At 42.6% G+C, this 20,340-nt stretch overlaps 1 protein-coding gene and 1 long non-coding RNA gene across 7 annotated transcripts in view; one reads left to right on the top strand and one right to left on the bottom strand.

The window, feature by feature from the left end:
• LOC148662369 (uncharacterized) overlaps positions 1-20,340 on the bottom strand; it is a 67,465-nt gene that overhangs the window by 21,327 nt on the left and 25,798 nt on the right. The gene's annotated exons all lie outside the window — the stretch shown is intronic.
• Positions 1-20,340, top strand: part of LOC148662370 (GTPase IMAP family member 6-like) — a 66,493-nt gene that overhangs the window by 37,030 nt on the left and 9,123 nt on the right. The window contains exon 1 of one of the 5 annotated variants that reach the window (XM_088631963.1): positions 12,342-12,634. The exons of the other annotated variants lie outside the window; for them this stretch is intronic. Within the exon in view, the coding sequence (XP_088488089.1) occupies positions 12,439-12,634 (196 nt within the window). The 5' untranslated portion in view covers positions 12,342-12,438. Of the gene's footprint in view, positions 1-12,341; positions 12,635-20,340 lie in introns of those variants that run through there. 5 annotated transcript variants of the gene reach the window in all.

Below are 20,340 nucleotides of genomic sequence, written 5' to 3'. Positions count from 1 at the left end.
ACAACATGATCACTGATCTACACAAGGAGTTTAAGATCAAGTACAGAGATACTGGAGGAGATCGGAGTAAAACCATCAGCTGGGACACAAGAGCTACAGACATGACTGGTCTGAGTCCAGGAAGAGAATATACATTCACACTCTGCACTGTTGTGGGAGACAGTGTTGAGAGCAGTGGTGTGTCAGTCAGGGTCTGTACAGGTGAGGAGTATTCCTGGAGTCAGTCTGTGTCCCAGGACTGTCCAGTGTTGATGCTGTATCTGTGACCTGTCACATTAAATATGTTATAAATATGTCTGAATATTCTGAACCATTGGACTGATTGCTAGGATTGAGTTACATCCTAATGCCTGTTAATCAGAGACAAATCGCTGTTTTGTCCAGTGTTAATGCTACATCTCTGACCAATAATTATAATAGTAGTTAATATCAGTTGTTAGTTCTTTTAATTTTTACTAGGACATTGATTTCAGTTCTTCTCAAAGTGACAGTAGTGAGGAGAAATATAGTTATTTAAAGTAGTGTTGATTAATTATGCATTTGTAATGTTGCATAATTTAATTGCAGTTTCAATTTGAAATCATGTGAAAGATGAACCACCTCTTATCACTCAAAAACATTATTATTCAATAAAACATTCAGTGACATCTACAGTTGTGTGCAGTTGTGGTTGTACAAGATCAGTGTGTAGACTTGAGCTCAGAGATCACTGGGACTGTCAGTCTGATCTCACTGTACTCTCCTCTTCCTCAGCTCCTCTTCCTCCTCAGAATCTCAGGGTGACCTCTGTGACCTCTAGCAGGGTCTCTCTCAGCTGGGACAGGCCTGACAACATGATCACTGATCTACACAAGGAGTTTAAGATCAAGTACAGAGATACTGGAGGAGATCAGAGTAAAACCATCAGCTGGGACACAACAGCTACAGACATGACTGGTCTGAGTCCAGGAAGAGAATATACATTCACACTCTGCTCTGCTGTGGGAGACAGTGTTGAGAGCAGTGGTGTGTCAGTCAGGGTCTGTACAGGTGAGGAGTATTCCTGGAGTCAGTCTGTGTCCCAGCAGAGTTCAGTGCTAATGGTGCATGTGACTAATAATAATGAATTATTGTTGTTGTTGTTGTTCTTATTATTATAGAAAGATAATACTTTATTAATCCCGTGGGGAAATTGATAATTATTATTGGTTAATTCTTTTAATTTTTGCTAGAATGTTGATTTCAATTCTTCTCAAAGTGACAGTAGTGAGGGAAAATATGGTTATTTAAAGTACTATTCATTAATTTAATTATGCATTTTAAAGGTTGCAAAAAAGTTTTGCAGTTCCTAATTGAAATCATTTTTAATATGGAGTGCTTTGCATCATTCAAGAACAGATACTATAGGTTATTCAATAAAACATTAAATGATATCTACAGTTGTATTAAGATCAGTGTGTAAAATTGAGTTCAGAGATCACCTGGACTGTGAGTCTGATCTCACTGTACTCTCCTCTTCCTCAGCTTCTCTTCCTCCTCAGAATCTCCGGGTGACCTCTGTGACCTCCAGCAGTGTCTCTCTCAGCTGGGACAGGCCTGACAACATGATCACTGATCTACACAAGGAGTTTAAGATCAAGTACAGAGATACTAGAGGAGATCAGAGTAAAACCATCAGCTGGGACACAAGAGCTACAGACATGACTGGTCTGAGTCCAGGAAGAGAATATACATTCACACTCTGCACTGCTGTGGGAGACAGTGTTGAGAGCAGTGGTGTGTCAGTCAGTGTCTGTACAGGTGAGCAGTGTTCCTGGAGTCAGTCTGTGTCCCAGGAGTGTCCAGTGTTGATGCTGTATGTGTTAGTGACAAAAAGCTCTGTCATAATGTCAGGCTGTCAGTTACAGGAATGTCATTTTACGGGTCTCCTGATATTGCTGTGAAGGCTGCTGTACAGGTGAGACACAGAGACCAGCAGTTCTGACTCCTCTGGGCTGTGATCACTCTCTGTCTTCAATCTGACTAGCGCTTTTGGTGTCCACAGGAGTGTTCACAGAAATGTGCAGCTCTGAGTTCAGGAAGTAATGGGACAGTCGGTCTGATCCAACTGACTTCTCTCTGTTCCAGGTCCCTTTCCTCCTAAAAACCTGAGGGTGACCTCTGTGACCTACAGCAGGGTCTCTCTCAGTTGGGACAGGCCTGACAGCATGGAGGCTGAGACAAAGAAGACATTTAAGATGAAGTACAGAGATACTGGAGGAGATCAGAGTAAACCCATCAGCTGGGACACAAGAGCTACAGACATGACTGATCTGAGTCCAGGAAGAGAATATACATTCACACTCTGCACTGCTGTGGGAGACAGTGTTGAGAGCAGTGGTGTATCAGTCAGGGTCTGTACAGGTGAGGAGTATTCCTGGAGTCAGTCTGTGTCCCAGGAGAGTCCAGTGTTTATGCTGTATCTGTACATGACAAACTCTCTCTCTTTAATCTGACAAGCGCTTTCGTCTTGAGAACTGTGTTAGACCTGTTATCTCAGTTGTGTTTGCCTTAACGTTTGATTGAACCAGTATTTCTCTCTACTTCACACTGAATAGCACAAAGACAGTTTTAAGAACACTGGAGTTTTAATATCTGTTTAAACTTTGTATTTGTATTTTTAATTACTTGTCATTTCTGTGCAACCTGTGATTGAGCACGATTCTTAATCTGTCATGAGAGTGCAATACAGCTTGATTGTGCTGTCTAATTCCTGAAGAAGGATCAGAACAATAGATGAAGGAGATCTCACTCTCCAATTTCTTTCAAATCTCAGAAAGGCAAGGTTTAAAAAGTGAATTCCCTTTATATTGTCCAGCTGTGAAGCTCAGAGGTATTATCCTAGGTGCCAAAGACTGGATACAGTTTGTGAGACACCAGAACCTGTTTCAAGCTCATCACATCATGACTGAAATCCAGATTGCTGCTTAGATGTTTCAAGATGGTGTCCACAGGAGTGTTCACAGAAATGTGCAGCTCTGAGTTCAGGGATGAATGAGACCGTTGGTGTGATCCAACTGACCTCTCTCTGTTCCAGGTCCCTTTCCTCCTAAAACCCTAAGGGTGACCTCTGTGACCTCCAGCAGTGTCTCTCTCAGCTGGGACAGGCCTGACAACATGGAGGCTGAGACACAGAAGGAGTTTAAGATCAAGTACAGAGATACTGGAGGAGATCAGAGTAAACCCATCAGCTGGGACACAACAGCTACAGACATGACTGGTCTGAGTCCAGGAAGAGAATATACATTCACACTCTGCACTGCTGTGGGAGACAGTGTTGAGAGCAGTGGTGTGTCAGTCAGGGTCTGTACAGGTGAGGAGTATTCCTGGAGTCAGTCTGTGTCCAAGGAGTGTCCAGTGTTGATGCTGTATCTGTGAATTAATGTTCCTGTTTTTCTAAACATATTGAAAGCTGGTGATAATATATGTGGCAGTTTAATTCAGAACTGATTTGGTATTTTATTGTGTTCTTCATAGAATTTGATAAATAATTTACTGATAAAACTAAAATTGAAAAAGGAACTCATCAACTTTTGCTGGTCAGTTAGACAAATTGTTTTCTACTGTGTTTTTAATAGCAGTGTGTACAGATTAGCTCAGAAATCACCTGGATTGTCAGTCTGATCTCACTATACTCTCCTCTTCCTCAGCTCCTCTTCCTCCTCAGAATCTCAGGGTGACCTCTGTGACCTCCATCAGTGTCTCTCTCAGCTGGGACAGGCCTGACAACATGATCACTGATCTACACAAGGAGTTTAAGATCAAGTACAGAGATACTGGAGGAGATCAGAGTAAACCCATCAGCTGGGACACAAGAGCTACAGACATGACTGGTCTGAGTCCAGGAAGAGAATATACATTCACACTCTGCACTGCTGTGGGAGACAGTGTTGAGAGCAGTGGTGTGTCAGTCAGGGTCTGTACAGGTGAGGAGTGTTCCTGGAGTCAGTCTGTGTCCCAGGAGTGTCCAGTGTTGATGCTGTATCTGTGAATTAATGTTCCTGTTTTTCTAAACATATTGAAAGCTGGTGATAATATATGTGGCAGTTTAATTCAGAACTGATTTGGTATTTTATTGTGTTCTTCACTGATTTTGATAAATAATTTCCTGATAAAAATAACATTGATGAAGGGACTGATCAAATTTGCTTTTCAATAAGACAAACTGATTTCTATGTTTTTTTAACAGGTGTGTGTAGAGATGAGCTCCGAGATCACTGGGACTGTCTCTCTGATCTCACTACCTTTCTCTTCCTCAGTTCCTCTTCCTCCTCAGAATCTCAGGGTGACCTCTGTGACCTCCAGCAGGGTCTCTCTCAGCTGGGACAGGCCAGACAACATGGAGACTGATCTACACAAGGAGTTTAAGATCAAGTACAGAGATACTGGAAGATATCAGAGTAAACCCATCAGCTGGGACACAAGAGCTACAGACATGACTGGTCTGAGTCCAGGAAGAGAATATACATTCACACTCTGCACTGCTGTGGGAGACAGTGTTGAGAGCAGTGGTGTGTCAGTCAGGGTCTGTACAGGTGAGGAGTATTCCTGGAGTCAGTCTGTGTCCCAGGAGAGTCCAGTGTTGATGCTGTGTCTGTGACTGGTGATGATGGTGTCACTGGTACTGGTACAGTGGTCAGCAGGGGGGTCTGGGGGTGAAATGGATTGTGGGTGTGAGAGTGAAGTCACTGAGATCACTGTGTTCATTACATAGTTTAGAGCAAATTGAAGTTTTTATGAGTGACCTAACAGTTGATATAGAACAGATACCATCACTGACAAGAGCTAGGTTGTTATACAAGATCAATGCCATGATCTCTTAAAGTTTGTTAATGTCAGTGTCTCAGGATGTGTCAGAGATCTCTGGGCCTGTCAGGCTGATCTCACTGTACTCTCCTCTTCCTCAGCTCCTCTTCCTCCTGAGAATCTCAGGGTGACCTCTGTGACCTCCAGCAGTGTCTCTCTCAGCTGGGACAGGCCTGACAACATGATCACTGATCTACACAAGGAGTTTAAGATCAAGTACAGAGATACTGGAGGAGATCGGAGTAAAACCATCAGCTGGGACACAACAGCTACAGACATGACTGGTCTGAGTCCAGGAAGAGAATATACATTCACACTCTGCACTGTTGTGGGAGACAGTGTTGAGAGCAGTGGTGTGTCAGTCAGGGTCTGTACAGGTGAGGAGTATTCCTGGAGTCAGTCTGTGTCCCAGCAGTGTCCAGTGTTGATGCTGTATCAATAGCTGATAACAATTTACTACCATTATATTATCAGTAATATTGAAAATCCTCAATATTAGTCACAGAAATGAGCCACTGGAAGTGTGATTGATGTTTCATTGAAGTTTCTAAATGATTTAAACAGTGAGTTACTGATAATATCAATTTGTATAAAGTAACTCAAATTGTTGAAAGAAAACTAGGTTCCTCTATAAGGCCAATTTCATAAAGTGAATGACGTGACAAAATAATATCGACAGTGTATTTAACAGCAGTGTGTGGAGATCAGAGATCACAGGGGCTGTCAGTCTGATCTCACTGTACTCACCTCTTCCTCAGTTCCTCTTCCTCCTCAGAATCTCAGGGTGACCTCTGTGACCTCCAGCAGTGTCTCTCTCAACTGGGACAGGCCTGACAACATGATCACTGATCTACACAAGGAGTTTAAGATCAAGTACATAGATACTGGAGGAGATCAGAGTAAACCCATCATCTGGGACACAACAGCTACAGTCATGACTGGTCTGAGTCCAGGAAGAGAATATACATTCACACTCTGCACTGCTGTGGGAGACAATGTTGAGAGCAGTGGTGTGTCAGTCAGGGTCTGTACAGGTGAGGAGTATTCCTGGAGTCAGTCTGTGTCCCAGGAGAGTCCAGTGTTGATGCTGTATCTCTGACCTGTCACATTAAATATGTTATAAATATGTCTGAATATTCTAAACCATTGGACTGATTGCTAGGATTGAGTTACATCCTAATGACTGTTAATCAGAGACAAATTGCTGTTGTGTCCAGTGTTAATGCCACATCTCTGACCAATAATTGTAATAGAAGTTATTATCAGTTGTTAGTTCTTTTAATTTTTACTAGAACATTGATTTCAATTCTTCTCAAAGTGACAGTAGTGAGGAGAAATATGGTTATTTAAAGTAGTATTGATTAATTATGCATTTGTAATGTTGCATAATTTAATTGCAGTTTCAATTTGAAATCATATGAAAGATGAACCACCTCTTATCACTCAAAAACATTGTTATTCAATAAAACATTCAGTGACATCTGCAGTTGTGTGCAGTTGTGGTTGTACAAGATCAGTGTGTAGACTTGAGCTCAGAGATCACTGGGACTGTCAGTCTGATCTCACTGTACTCTCCTCTTCCTCAGTTCCTCTTCCTCCTCAGAATCTCAGGGTGACCTCTGTGACCTCCAGCAGTGTCTCTCTCAGCTGGGACAGGCCTGACAACATGATCACTGATCTACACAAGGAGTTTAAGATCAAGTACAGAGATACTGGAGGAGATCAGAGTAAACCCATCAGCTGGGACACAACAGCTACAGACATGACTGGTCTGAGTCCAGGAAGAGAATATACATTCACACTCTGCACTGCTGTGGGAGACAGTGTTGAGAGCAGTGGTGTGTCAGTCAGGGTCTGTACAGGTGAGGAGTATTCCTGGAGTCAGTCTGTGTCCCAGGAGAGTCCAGTGCTAATGGTGCATGTGACTAATAATAATTAATTGTTGTTGTTGTTGTTATTGGTTAATTATTTTAATTTTTGCTAGAATGTTGATTTCAATTCTTCTCAAAGTGAGAGTAGTGAGGGAAAATATGGTTATTTAAAGTACTATTCATTAATTTAATTATGCATTTTAAAGGTTGCAAAAAAGTTTTGCAGTTCCTAATTGAAATCATTTTTAATATGGTGTGCTTTGCATCATTCAAGAACAGATACTGTAGGTTATTCAATAAAACATTAAATGATATCTACAGTTGTATTAAGATCAGTGTGTAAAATTGAGTTCAGAAATCACCTAGACTGTGAGTCTGATCTCACTGTACTCTCCTCTTCCTCAGCTCCTCTTCCTCCTCAGAATCTCAGGGTGACCTCTGTGACCTCCACCAGTGTCTCTCTCAGCTGGGACAGGCCTGACAACATGATCACTGATCTACACAAGGAGTTTAAGATCAAGTACAGAGATACTGGAGGAGATCAGACTAAACCCATCAGCTGGGACACAAGAGCTACAGACATGACTGGTCTGAGTCCAGGAAGAGAATATACATTCACACTCTGCACTGCTGTGGGAGACAGTGTTGAGAGCAGTGGTGTGTCAGTCAGGGTCTGTACAGGTGAGGAGTATTCCTGGAGTCAGTCTGTGTCCCAGGAGAGTCCAGTGTTGATGCTGTATCTGTACATGACAAACTCTCTCTCTTTAATCTGACTAGCGCTTTCGTCTTGAGAACTGTGTTAGACCTGTTATCTCAGTTGTGTTTGCCTTAACGTTTGATTGAACCAGTATTTCTCTCTACTTCACACTGAATAGCATAAAGACAGTTATAAGAACCCTGGAGTTTTAATATCTGTTTAAACTTTGTATTTGTATTTTTAAATACTTGTCATTTCTGTGCAACCTGTGATTGAGCACAATTCTTAATCTGTCATGAGAGTGCAATACAGCTTGATTGTGCTGTCTAATTCCTGAAGAAGGATCAGAACAATAGATGAAGGAGATCTCACTCTCCAATTTCTTTCAAATCTCAGAAAGGCAAGGTTTAAAAAGTGAATTCCCTTTATATTGTCCAGCTGTGAAGCTCAGAGGTATTATCCTAGGTGCTAAGGACTAGATATACAGTCACCAGAACCTTTTTCAAGTTCATCACATCATGACTGAAATCCAGATTGCTGCTTAGATGTTTCAAGATGGTGTCCACAGGAGTGTTCACAGAAATGTGCAGCTCTGAGTTCAGGGATGAATGAGACCGTTGGTGTGATCCAACTGACCTCTCTCTGTTCCAGGTCCCTTTCCTCCTAAAACCCTGAGGGTGACCTCTGTGACCTCCAGCAGTGTCTCTCTCAGCTGGGACAGGCCTGACAACATGGAGGCTGAGACACAGAAGGAGTTTAAGATCAAGTACAGAGATACTGGAGGAGATCAGAGTAAACCCATCAGCTGGGACACAACAGCTACAGACATGACTGGTCTGAGTCCAGGAAGAGAATATACATTCACACTCTGCACTGTTGTGGGAGACAGTGTTGAGAGCAGTGGTGTGTCAGTCAGGGTCTGTACAGGTGAGGAGTATTCCTGGAGTCAGTCTGTGTCCAAGGAGTGTCCAGTGTTGATGCTGTATCTGTGAATTAATGTTCCTGTTTTTCTAAACATATTGAAAGCTGGTGATAATATATGTGGCAGTTTAATTCAGAACTGATTTGGTATTTTATTGTGTTCTTCATAGAATTTGATAAATAATTTACTGATAAAACTAAAATTGAAAAAGGAACTCATCAACTTTTGCTGGTCAGTTAGACAAATTGTTTTCTACTGTGTTCTTAATAGCAGTGTGTACAGATTAGCTCAGAAATCACCTGGATTGTCAGTCTGATCTCACTATACGCTCCTCTTCCTCAGCTCCTCTTCCTCCTGAGAATCTCAGGGTGACCTCTGTGACCTCCAGTAGTGTCTCTCTCAGCTGGGACAGGCCTGACAACATGGAGACTGATCTACCCAAGGAGTTTAAGATCAAGTACAGAGATACTGGAGGAGATCAGAGTAAACCCATCAGCTGGGACACAAGAGCTACAGACATGACTGGTCTGAGTCCAGGAAGAGAATATAGATTCACACTCTGCACTGCTGTGGGAGACAGTGTTGAGAGCAGTGGTGTGTCAGTCAGGGTCTGTACAGGTGAGGAGTGTTCCTGGAGTCAGTCTGTGTCCAAGGAGTGTCCAGTGTTGATGCTGTATCTGTGAATTAATGTTCCTGTTTTTCTAAACATATTGAAAGCTGGTGATAATATATGTGGCAGTTTAATTCAGAACTGATTTGATATTTTATTGTGTTCTTCACTGATTTTGATAAATAATTTGCTGATAAAAATAACATTGATGAAGGGACTGATCAAATTTGCTGTTCAATAAGACAAACTGATTTCTATGTTTTTTAACAGCTGTGTGTAGAGATGAGCTCTGAGATCACTGGGACTGTCTCTCTGATCTCACTACCTTTCTCTTCCTCAGCTCCTCTTCCTCCTCAGAATCTCAGGGTGACCTCTGTGACCTCCAGTAGTGTCTCTCTCAGCTGGGACAGGCCTGACAACATGATCACTGATCTACACAAGGAGTTTAAGATCAAGTACAGAGATACTGGGGGAGATCAGAGTAAAATCATCAGCTGGGACACAGGAGCTACAGACATGACTGGTCTGAGTCCAGGAAGAGAATATACATTCACACTCTGCACTGCTGTGGGAGACAGTGTTGAGAGCAGTGGTGTGTCAGTCAGGGTCTGTACAGGTGAGGAGTATTCCTGGAGTCAGTCTGTGTCCCAGGAGTGTCCAGTGTTGATGCTGTATCTGTACATAACAAACTCTCTCTCTTTAATCTGACTAGCGCTTTTATCTTGAGAACTGTGTTAGACCTGTTATCTCAGTTGTGTTTGCCTTAACGTTTGATTGAACCAGTATTTCTCTCTACTTCACACTGAATAGCATAAAGACAGTTATAAGAACCCTGGAGTTTTAATATCTGTTTAAACTTTGTATTTCTATTTTTAAATACTTGTCATTTCCGTGCAACCTGTGATTTAGCACAATTCTTAATCTGTCATGAGAGTGCAATACAGCTTGATTGTCCTGTCTAATTCCTGAAGAAGGATCAGAACAATAGATCAAGGAGATCTCACTCTCCAATTTCTTTCAAATCTCAGGAAGGCAAGGTTTAAAAAGTGAATTCCCTTTATATTGTCCAGCTGTGAAGCTCAGAGGTATTATCCTAGGTGCTAAGGACTAGATATACAGTCACCAGAACCTGTTTCAAGTTCATCACATCATGACTGAAATCCAGATTGCTGCTTAGATGTTTCAAGATGGTGTCCACAGGAGTGTTCACAGAAATGTGCAGCTCTGAGTTCAGGGATGAATGAGACCATTGTTGTGATCCAACTGACCTCTCTCTGTTCCAGGTCCCTTTCCTCCTAAAACCCTGAGGGTGACCTCTGCGACCTCCAGCAGTGTCTCTCTCAGCTGGGACAGGCCTGACAACATGGAGGCTGAGACACAGAAGGAGTTTAAGATCAAGTACAGAGATACTGGAGGAGATCAGAGTAAAACCATCAGCTGGGACACAAGAGCTACAGACATGACTGGTCTGAGTCCAGGAAGAGAATATACATTCACACTCTGCACTGCTGTGGGAGACAGTGTTGAGAGCAGTGGTGTGTCAGTCAGGGTCTGTACAGGTGAGGAGTATTCCTGGAGTCAGTCTGTGTCCCAGGACTGTCCAGTGTTGATGCTGTATCTGTGACTGGTGATGATGGTGTCACTGGTACTGGTACAGTGGTCAGCAGGGGGGTCTGGGGGTGAAGTGGATTGTGGGTGTGAGAGGGAAGTCACTGAGAGCACTGTGTTCATTACATAGTTTAGAGCAAATTGAAGTTTTTATGAGTGACTTAATAGTTCATATAGAACAGATACCCTCACTGACAAGAGCTAGGTTGTTATACAACATCAATGCCATGATCTCTTAAAGTTTGTTAATCTCAGTGTCTCAGGATGTGTCAGAGATCTCTGGGGCTGTCAGTCTGATCTCACTGTACTCTCCTCTTCCTCAGCTCCTCTTCCTCCTCAGAATCTCAGGGTGACCTCTGTGACCTCCAGCAGTGTCTCTCTCAGCTGGGAGAGGCCTGACAACATGATCACTGATCTACACAAGGAGTTTAAGATCAAGTACAGAGATACTGGAGGAGATCAGAGTAAACCCATCAGCTGGGACACAAGAGCTACAGTCATGACTGGTCTGAGTCCAGGAAGAGAATATACATTCACACTCTGCACTGCTGTGGGAGACAGTGTTGAGAGCAGTGGTGTGTCAGTCAGGGTCTGTACAGGTGAGGAGTATTCCTGGAGTCAGTCTGTGTCCCAGGAGAGTCCAGTGTTGATGCTGTATCTGTGACCTGTCATATTAAATATGTTATAAATATGTCTGAATATTCTGAACCATTGGACTGATTGCTAGGATTGAGTTACATCCTAATGACTGTCAATCAGAGACAAATCGCTGTTGTGCCCAGTGTTAATGCCATATCTCTGACCAATAATTATAATAGTACTTATTATTTGTTGTTAGTTCTTTTAATTTTTACTAGAATGTTGATTTCAATTCTTCTCAAAGTGACAGTAGTGAGGAGAAATATGGTTATTTAAATTAGTATTGATTAATTATGTATTTTTAATGTTGCATAATTTTATTGCAGTTTCAATTTGAAATCATATGTAAGATGAACCACCTCTTATCACTCAAGAACATTGTTATTCAATAAAACACTTAGTGACATCTGCAGTTGTGTGCAGTTGTGGTTGTACAAGATCAGTGTGTAGACTTGAGCTCAGAGATCACTGGGACTGTCAGTCTGATCTCACTGTACCCTTCTCTTCCTCAGTTCCTCTTCCTCCTCAGAATCTCAAGGTGACCTCTGTGACCCCCAGCAGTGTCTCTCTCAGCTGGGACAGGCCTGACAACATGATCACTGATCTACACAAGGAGTTTAAGATCAAGTACAGAGATACTGGTGGAGATCAGAGAAAACACATCAGCTGGGACACAAGAGCTACAGACATGACTGGTCTGAGTCCAGGAAGAGAATATACATTCACACTCTGCACTGCTGTGGGAGACAGTGTTGAGAGCAGTGGTGTGTCAGTCAGGGTCTGTACAGGTGAGGAGTATTCCTGGAGTCAGTCTGTGTCCCAGGAGAGTCCAGTGTGTATTGCTGCTGATATTGTAATGAATGTGGAATCTGCTTGCTGTAGATGAATCTCTCCTACAGATAAATGTGTCAGAAGTAGACATCTTGCCTTCAGCAGTCTGTATTCAGCACAGCTGATTGACACAAACTATTGTCTAGAAACTCAACTACCCCTTTGCAGAGACTCTGTCTGGAGTGACTGTGTTCACACTGCACACGATCACAGTATTGGAATTAACAAGGACAAAGTTTCTGCAAGAGATCACTGATTTTGGGAGTTGTCTGCAGTTCTGAGACGTCCAGTGTCCAGCTCTGAGCTCAGGGATTAACGACAACCAGTCTAATTCCTCTGAATTTGCTCTGTTCTAGGTCTGTCACCTCCTGAAAACCTGAGGGTGACCCCTGTGACCTCCAGCAGTGTCTCTCTCAGCTGGGACAGGCCTGACAACATGGAGGCTGCGACACAGAAGAGATTTAAGATCAAGTACACAAGTGGTGAAAAATTCAAATCTCACATTATCAACTGGGCATCGACTGAAGTAACAATCAAGAGCCTCAGCCCTAAAACTGAATATAACTTCACTCTCTGCGCCGTTGTGAGAGATAATGTTGAAGGGAGAAGTGTTTCAATCCCTGTCTGTACAGGTGAGGAGTATTCCTATAGTAAATCTGTTCAACAGGTGTGTTTCCTGGTAGTTAAATCACACTCCACCCAGATTACTACACACAGCTCCTGAGTAAAGCACACCACAGTAACTCTCACACTCCACCCAGATTACTACACACAGCTCCTGAGTAAAGCACAGTGCAGTTAGTCTCACACTCCACCCAGATTACTACACACAGCTCCTGAGTAAAGCACACCACAGTTACTCTCACACTCCACCCAGATTACTACACACAGCTCCTGAGTAAAGCACATCGCAGTTACTCTCACACTCCACCCAGATTACTACACACAGCTCCTGAGTAAAGCACAGAGGAGTTACTCTCACACTCCACCCAGATTACTACACTCAGCTCCTGAGTAAAGCACACTCCACCCAGATTACTACACACAGCTCCTGAGTAAAGCACACTGCAGTTACTCTCACACTCCGCCCAGATTACAACACACAGCTCCTGAGTAAAGCACACTCCACCCAGATTACTACACACAGCTCCTGAGTAAAGCACACTGCAGTTACTCTCACACTCCACCCAGAGTACTACACACAGCTCCTGAGTAAAGCACACTGCAGTTACTCTCACACTCCACCCAGATTACTACACACAGCTCCTGAGTAAAGCACACTGCAGTTACTCTCACACTCCACCCAGATTACTACACACAGCTCCTGAGTAAAGCACACTGCAGTTACTCTCACACTCCACCCAGATTACTACACACAGCTCCTGAGTAGAGCACACTGCAGTTACTCTCACACTCCACCCAGATTACTACACACAGCTCCTGAGTAGAGCACACCAGTCGTGTCCCTGGGCACACAGCCAGGGACAGGTACCGTCTTTCTGTTCCGAGCGCGTGGACACCTCAGATAGGACCCAGCTGCACTAAGCTATAGCAACAGGAAAAACACATTGTTAGACAAAACAGGACAGAACAGCCTTTTATCCCACAATGGTTATATGTTAAGTCTGACTCCAACCTTTGTCTAAATAACATCAGGGTCTGAGAGAGTGATTCCAGTGCAGCTCTGTGCTCTGGGAGGAATGAGACAGTCGGTCTGATCCAACTGACATCTCTCTGTTCCAGGTCCCTTTCCTCCTAAAAACCTGAGGGTGACCTCTGTGACCTCCAGCAGGGTCTCTCTCAGCTGGGACAGGCCTGACAACATGGAGACTGATCTACACAAGGAGTTTAAGATCAAGTACAGAGATACTGGAGGAGATCAGAGTAAAACCATCAGCTGGGACACAAGAGCTACAGACATGACTGGTCTGAGTCCAGGAAGAGAATATACATTCACACTCTGCACTGCTGTGGGAGACAGTGTTGAGAGCAGTGGTGTGTCAGTCAGAGTCTGTACAGGTGAGGAGTATTCCTGGAGTCAGTCTGTGTCCCAGGAGTGTCCAGTGTTGATGCTGTATCTGTGAATTAATGTTCCTGTTTTTCTAAACATATTGAAAGCTGGTGATAATATATGTGGCAGTTTAATTCAGAACTGATTTGGTATTTTATTGTGTTCTTTATAGAATTTGATACATAATTTACTGATAAAACTAAAATTGAAAAAGGAACTCATCAAATTTTGCTGGTCAGTTAGAGAAATTGTGTTCTACTGTGTTTTTAATAGCAGTGTGTACAGATTAGCTCAGAAATCACCTGGATTGTCAGTCTGATCTCACTATACTCTCCTCTTCCTCAGCTCCTCTTCCTCCTGAGAATCTCAGGGTGACCTCTGTGACCTCCAGCAGTGTCTCTCTCAGCTGGAACAGGCCTGACAACATGATCACTGATCTACACAAGGAGTTTAAGATCAAGTACAGAGATACTGGAGGAGATCAGAGTAAACCCATCAGCTGGGACACAACAGCTACAGACATGACTGGTCTGAGTCCAGGAAGAGAATATACATTCACACTCTTCACTGCTGTGGGAGACAGTGTTGAGAGCAGTGGTGTGTCAGTCAGGGTCTGTACAGGTGAGGAGTATTCCTGGAGTCAGTCTGTGTCCCAGGAGTGTCCAGTGTTGATGCTGTATCTGTGACCTGTCACATTAAATATGTTATAAATATGTCTGAATATTCTGAACCATTGGACTGATTGCTAGGATTGAATTACATCCTAATGACTGTTAATCAGAGACAAATTGCTGTTGTGTCCAGTGTTAATGCCACATCTCTGACCAACAAGTTTTATAGTAGTTATTATAAGTTTTTAGTTCTTTTAATTTTTACTAGAATGTTGATTTCAATTCTTCTCAAAGTGACAGTAGTGAGAAGAAATTGGTTATTTAAAGTAGTGTTGATTAATTATGCATTTGTAATGTTGCATAATTTTATTGCAGTTTCAATTTGAAATCATATGAAAGATGAACCACCTCTTATCACTCAAAAACATTGTTATTCAATAAAACATTCAGTGACATCTACAGTTGTGTGCAGTTGTGGTTGTACAAGATCAGTGTGTAGACTTGAGCTCAGAGATCACTGGGACTGTCAGTCTGATCTCACTGTACCCTTCTCTTCCTCAGCTCCTCTTCCTCCTCAGAATCTCAGGGTGACCTCTGTGACCTCCAGCAGTGTCTCTCTCAGCTGGGACAGGCCTGACAACATGATCACTGATCTACACAAGGAGTTTAAGATCAAGTACAGAGATACTGGAGGAGATCAGAGTAAACCCATCAGCTGGGACACAGGAGCTACAGACATGACTGGTCTGAGTCCAGGAAGAGAATATACATTCACACTCTGCACTGCTGTGGGAGACAGTGTTGAGAGCAGTGGTGTGTCAGTCAGGGTCTGTACAGGTGAGGAGTATTCCTGGAGTCAGTCTGTGTCCCAGGAGTGTCCAGTGTTGATGCTGTATTTGTGACTGGTGATGATGGTGTCACTGGTACTGGTACAGTGGTCAGCAGGGGATTCTGGGAGTGAAGTGGATTTTGGGTGTGAGAGGGAAGTCACTGAGATCACTCTGTTCATTACATAGTTTAGAGCAAATTGAAGTTTTTATGAGTGACCTAATAGTTCATATAGAACAGATACCCTCAGTGATAAGAGCTAGGTTGTTATACAAGATCAATGCCATGATCTCTTAAAGTTTGTTAATGTCAGTGTCTCAGGATGTGTCAGAGATCTCTGGGCCTGTCAGTCTGATCTCGCTGTACTCTCCTCTTCCTCAGCTCCTCTTCCTCCTCAGAATCTCAGGGTGACCTCTATGACCTCCAGCAGTGTCTCTCTCAGCTGGGACAGGCCTGACAACATGATCACTGATCTACACAAGGAGTTTAAGATCAAGTACAGAGATACTGGAGGAGATCAGAGTAAACCCATCAGCTGGGACACAAGAGCTACAGACGTGACTGGTCTGAGTCCAGGAAGAGAATATACATTCACACTCTGCACTGCTGTGGGAGACAGTGTTGAGAGCAGTGGTGTGTCAGTCAGGGTCTGTACAGGTGAGGAGTATTCCTGGAGTCAGTCTGTGTCCCAGGAGTGTCCAGTGTTGATGCTGTATCTGTGACCTGTCACATTAAATATGTTATAAATATGTCTGAATATTCTGAACCATTGGACTGATTGCTAGGATTGAATTACATCCTAATGACTGTTAATCAGAGACAAATTGCTGTTGTATCCAGTGTTAATGCCACATCTCTGACCAACAATTTTAATAGTAGTTATTATCAGTTTTTAGTTCTTTTAATTTTGACTAGAATGTTGATTTCAATTCTTCTCAAAGTGACAGTAGTGAGAAGAAATATGGTTATTTAAAGAAGTATTGATTAATTATGCATTTGTAATGTTGCATAATTTTATTGCAGTTTCAATTTGAAATCATATGAAAGATGAACCACCTCTTATCACTCAAAAACATTGCTATTCAATAAAACATTCAGTGACATCTACAGTTGTGTGCAGTTGTGGTTGTACAAGATCAGTGTGTAGACCTGAGCTCAGAGATCACTGGGACTGTCAGTCTGATCTCACTGTACTCTCCTCTTCCTCAGCTCCTCTTCCTCCTCAGAATCTCAGGGCGACCTCTGTGACCTCCAGCAGTGTCTCTCTCAGCTGGGACAGGCCTGACAACATGGAGACTGATCTACACAAGGAGTTTAAGATCAAGTACAAAGATACTGGAAGAGATCAGAGTAAACCCATCAGCTGGGACACAAGAGCTACAGACATGACTGGTCTGAGTCCAGGAAGAGAATATACATTCACACTCTGCACTGTTGTGGGAGACATTTTTGAGAGCAGTGGTGTGTCAGTCAGGGTCTGTACAGGTGAGGAGTATTCCTGGAGTCAGTCTGTCACAGGTGTTTTCCCACTTTCCAGATTTACTTTAGAATTCCTTACATTTGTATATATGTCTAACATTTTCACCTTGATGGATCCATAAGAACTTCACATTCCAGAGGGGACTCTGGGAAATGCACAGTGGCCTTTGTTACATGGAACTTGTTATGGGGTCAAGCTGAACAAGACCAGAGTAGAATTAAGTCCGAATAGCAGGACCAACAGCCCAACACCCCAACTCTTACACACTGTCATGAGATCTTTCTGACCAAGTAGTCAGAGCTTCAGTCTAACACTGACAGCACCGTGTCCCCTGTCACCACTGTCGGAGAAAACTCAGGCTTCACTCAGGCTGGGAGATCGTCAAGCAGATCTTTAATTCATTCAGCTGAAGAGTCAGGGCTTCCCCAGGCACTCAGTAAGACACGCTCGCTGGACTGAAGTGACACTTTCTCTTTTACTTATTGCATGTAGGCGAGACTACCCACAGGGCACAGGACACTGTCAGACGTCTTTCCAACACAAACAAAACAGGACAGGAAGATGCCATTCGGCTTTAGTCGCAGAAGGACAGTTGTCCCACTGATCCAGAAATTCTCCAAGAAAACCCCAATGTGGTGTGGAAGACCTAGAGAGAAGGGTCAAGACGGTGATTATGTGTGGAAAGGGTAAAGACAACTGTCCTTCTGCGCCTAGAGCCTGCGATATTTCACACCTGTGTGTTTAATCAGAGAGAAATGAAACAGGTTGCAGGATGCCGAATGGCATCTTCCTGTCCTGTTTTGTTTGTGTTGGAAAGACGTCTGACAGTGTCCTGTGCCCTGTGGGTTCCTCAGGTGATTAATATGGTGGCATAATTAAGAGTTGTGGAATATTACCATAAGCACAAATAATACAGAAAATTCCATTTAGTTTTTTTTTCACTTAATTATTTTTTAGCACTGGAAAATGCCAAGTTATTACTTAAATAAGTCAATCCTTAATATGTTCTACTGCTGTAACTATGATGATCTCAATAATGGCTGTACCACAGCGGTATCTAGGTAGTCATATCTGTGGTTATTCTGTTGCTCGATCTATCGTTGTACTATAGTCAGAGGTATAGTTATGCTGCAGTGAGATCTGTGGTTATATGGTTGCACTGACCTGGTACATTATCTAAATAACATCTGACACTGATAACGTTAACAGAAAATATGCAGATCTGGGGTTAATGAGATGATTCAACTGACCTCTCTCTGTTCCAGGTCCCTTTCCTCCTAAAAACCTGAGGGTGACCTCTGTGAGCTCCAGCAGTGTCTCTCTCAGCTGGGACAGGCCTGACAACATGGAGGCTGAGACACAGAAGAGATTTAAGATCAAGTACAGAGATACTGGAGGAGATCAGAGTAAACCCATCAGCTGGGACACAAGAGCTACAGTCATGACTGGTCTGAGTCCGGGAAGAGAATATACATTCACACTCTGCACTGCTGTGGGAGACAGTGTTGAGAGCAGTGGTGTGTCAGTCAGGGTCTGTACAGGTGAGGAGTATTCCTGGAGTCAGTCTGTGTCCCAGGAGTGTCCAGTGCTTATGGTGCATGTGACTAATAATAATTAATTGTTGTTGTTCTTATTATTATTGGTTAATTCTTCTAATTTTTGCTAGAATGCTGATTTCAATTCTTCTCAAAGTGACAGTATTGAGGGAAAATATGGTTATTTAAAGTAGTATTAATTAATTTAATTATGCATTTTAAAGGTTGCAAAAAAGTTTTGCAGTTCCTAATTGAAATCATTTTTAATATGGAGTGCTTTACATCATTCAAGAACAGATACTGTAGGTTTTTCAATAAAACATTAAATGAAATCTACAGTTGTATTAAGATCAGTGTGTAAAAGTGAGTTCAGAGATCACCTGGACTGTCAGTCTGATCTCACTGTATCCTTCTCTTCCTCAGCTCCTCTTCCTCCTCAGAATCTCAGGGTGACCTCTGTGACCTCCAGCAGGGTCTCTCTCAGCTGGGACATGCCTGACAACATGATCACTGATCTACACAAGGAGTTTAAGATCAAGTACAGAGATACTGGAGGAGATCAGAGTAAACCCATCAGCTGGGACACAAGAGCTACGGACATGACTGGTCTGAGTCCAGGAAGAGAATATACATTCACACTCTGCACTGCTGTGGGAGACAGTGTTGAGAGCAGTGGTGTGTCAGTCAGGGTCTGTACAGGTGAGGAGTATTCCTGGAGTCAGTCTGTGTCCCAGGAGTATCCAGTGTTGATGCTGTATCTGTGTTTGGTGATAACAGCAGACAGAGGGACAGTACTGTGGTCCTGTTGTGTCCAGTGTTAATGCCACACCTCTGATCAATAATTATAATAGTAGTTATTATCAGTTGTTAGTTCTTTTAATTTTTACTAGAACATTGATTTCAATTCTTCTCAAAGTGACAGTAGTGAGGAGAAATATGGTTATTTAAAGTAGTGTTGATTAATTATGCATTTGTAATGTTGCATAATTTTATTGCAGTTTCAATTTGAAATCATATGAAAGATGAACCACCTCTTATCACTCAAAAACATTGTTATTCAATAAAACACTTAGTGACATCTGCAGTTGTGTGCAATTGTGGTTGTACAAGATCAGTGTGTAGACTTGAGCTCAGAGATCACCTGGACTGTCAGTCTGATCTCACTGTACCCTTCTCTTCCTCAGCTCCTCTTCCTCCTCTGAATCTCAGGGTGACCTCTGTGACCTCCAGCAGTGTCTCTCTCAGTTGGGACAGGCCTGACAACATGATCACTGATCTCCACAAGGAGTTTAAGATCAAGTACAGAGATACTGGAGGAGATCAGAGTAAACCCATCAGCTGGGACACAAGAGCTACAGACATGACTGGTCTGAGTCCAGGAAGAGAATATACATTCACACTCTGCACTGCTGTGGGAGACAGTGTTGAGAGCAGTGGTGTGTCAGTCAGGGTCTGTACAGGTGAGGAGTATTCCTGGAGTCAGTCTGTGTCCCAGGAGTGTCCAGTGCTTATGGTGCATGTGACTAATAATAATTAATTGTTGTTGTTCTTATTATTATTGGTTAATTCTTCTAATTTTTGCTAGAATGCTGATTTCAATTCTTCTCAAAGTGACAGTATTGAGGGAAAATATGGTTATTTAAAGTAGTATTAATTAATTTAATTATGCATTTTAAAGGTTGCAAAAAAGTTTTGCAGTTCCTAATTGAAATCATTTTTAATATGGAGTGCTTTACATCATTCAAGAACAGATACTGTAGGTTTTTCAATAAAACATTAAATGAAATCTACAGTTGTATTAAGATCAGTGTGTAAAAGTGAGTTCAGAGATCACCTGGACTGTCAGTCTGATCTCACTGTATCCTTCTCTTCC

The sequence above is a fragment of the Lepisosteus platostomus genome, chromosome 5, assembly GCF_059453375.1.
Source record: "Lepisosteus platostomus isolate fLepPlt1 chromosome 5, fLepPlt1.hap1, whole genome shotgun sequence".
Classification (NCBI taxonomy): Eukaryota; Metazoa; Chordata; class Actinopteri; order Semionotiformes; family Lepisosteidae; genus Lepisosteus; species Lepisosteus platostomus.
Note: the sequence above shows the minus strand (reverse complement) of the source record. Positions and strands in the feature narration are given on the sequence as shown.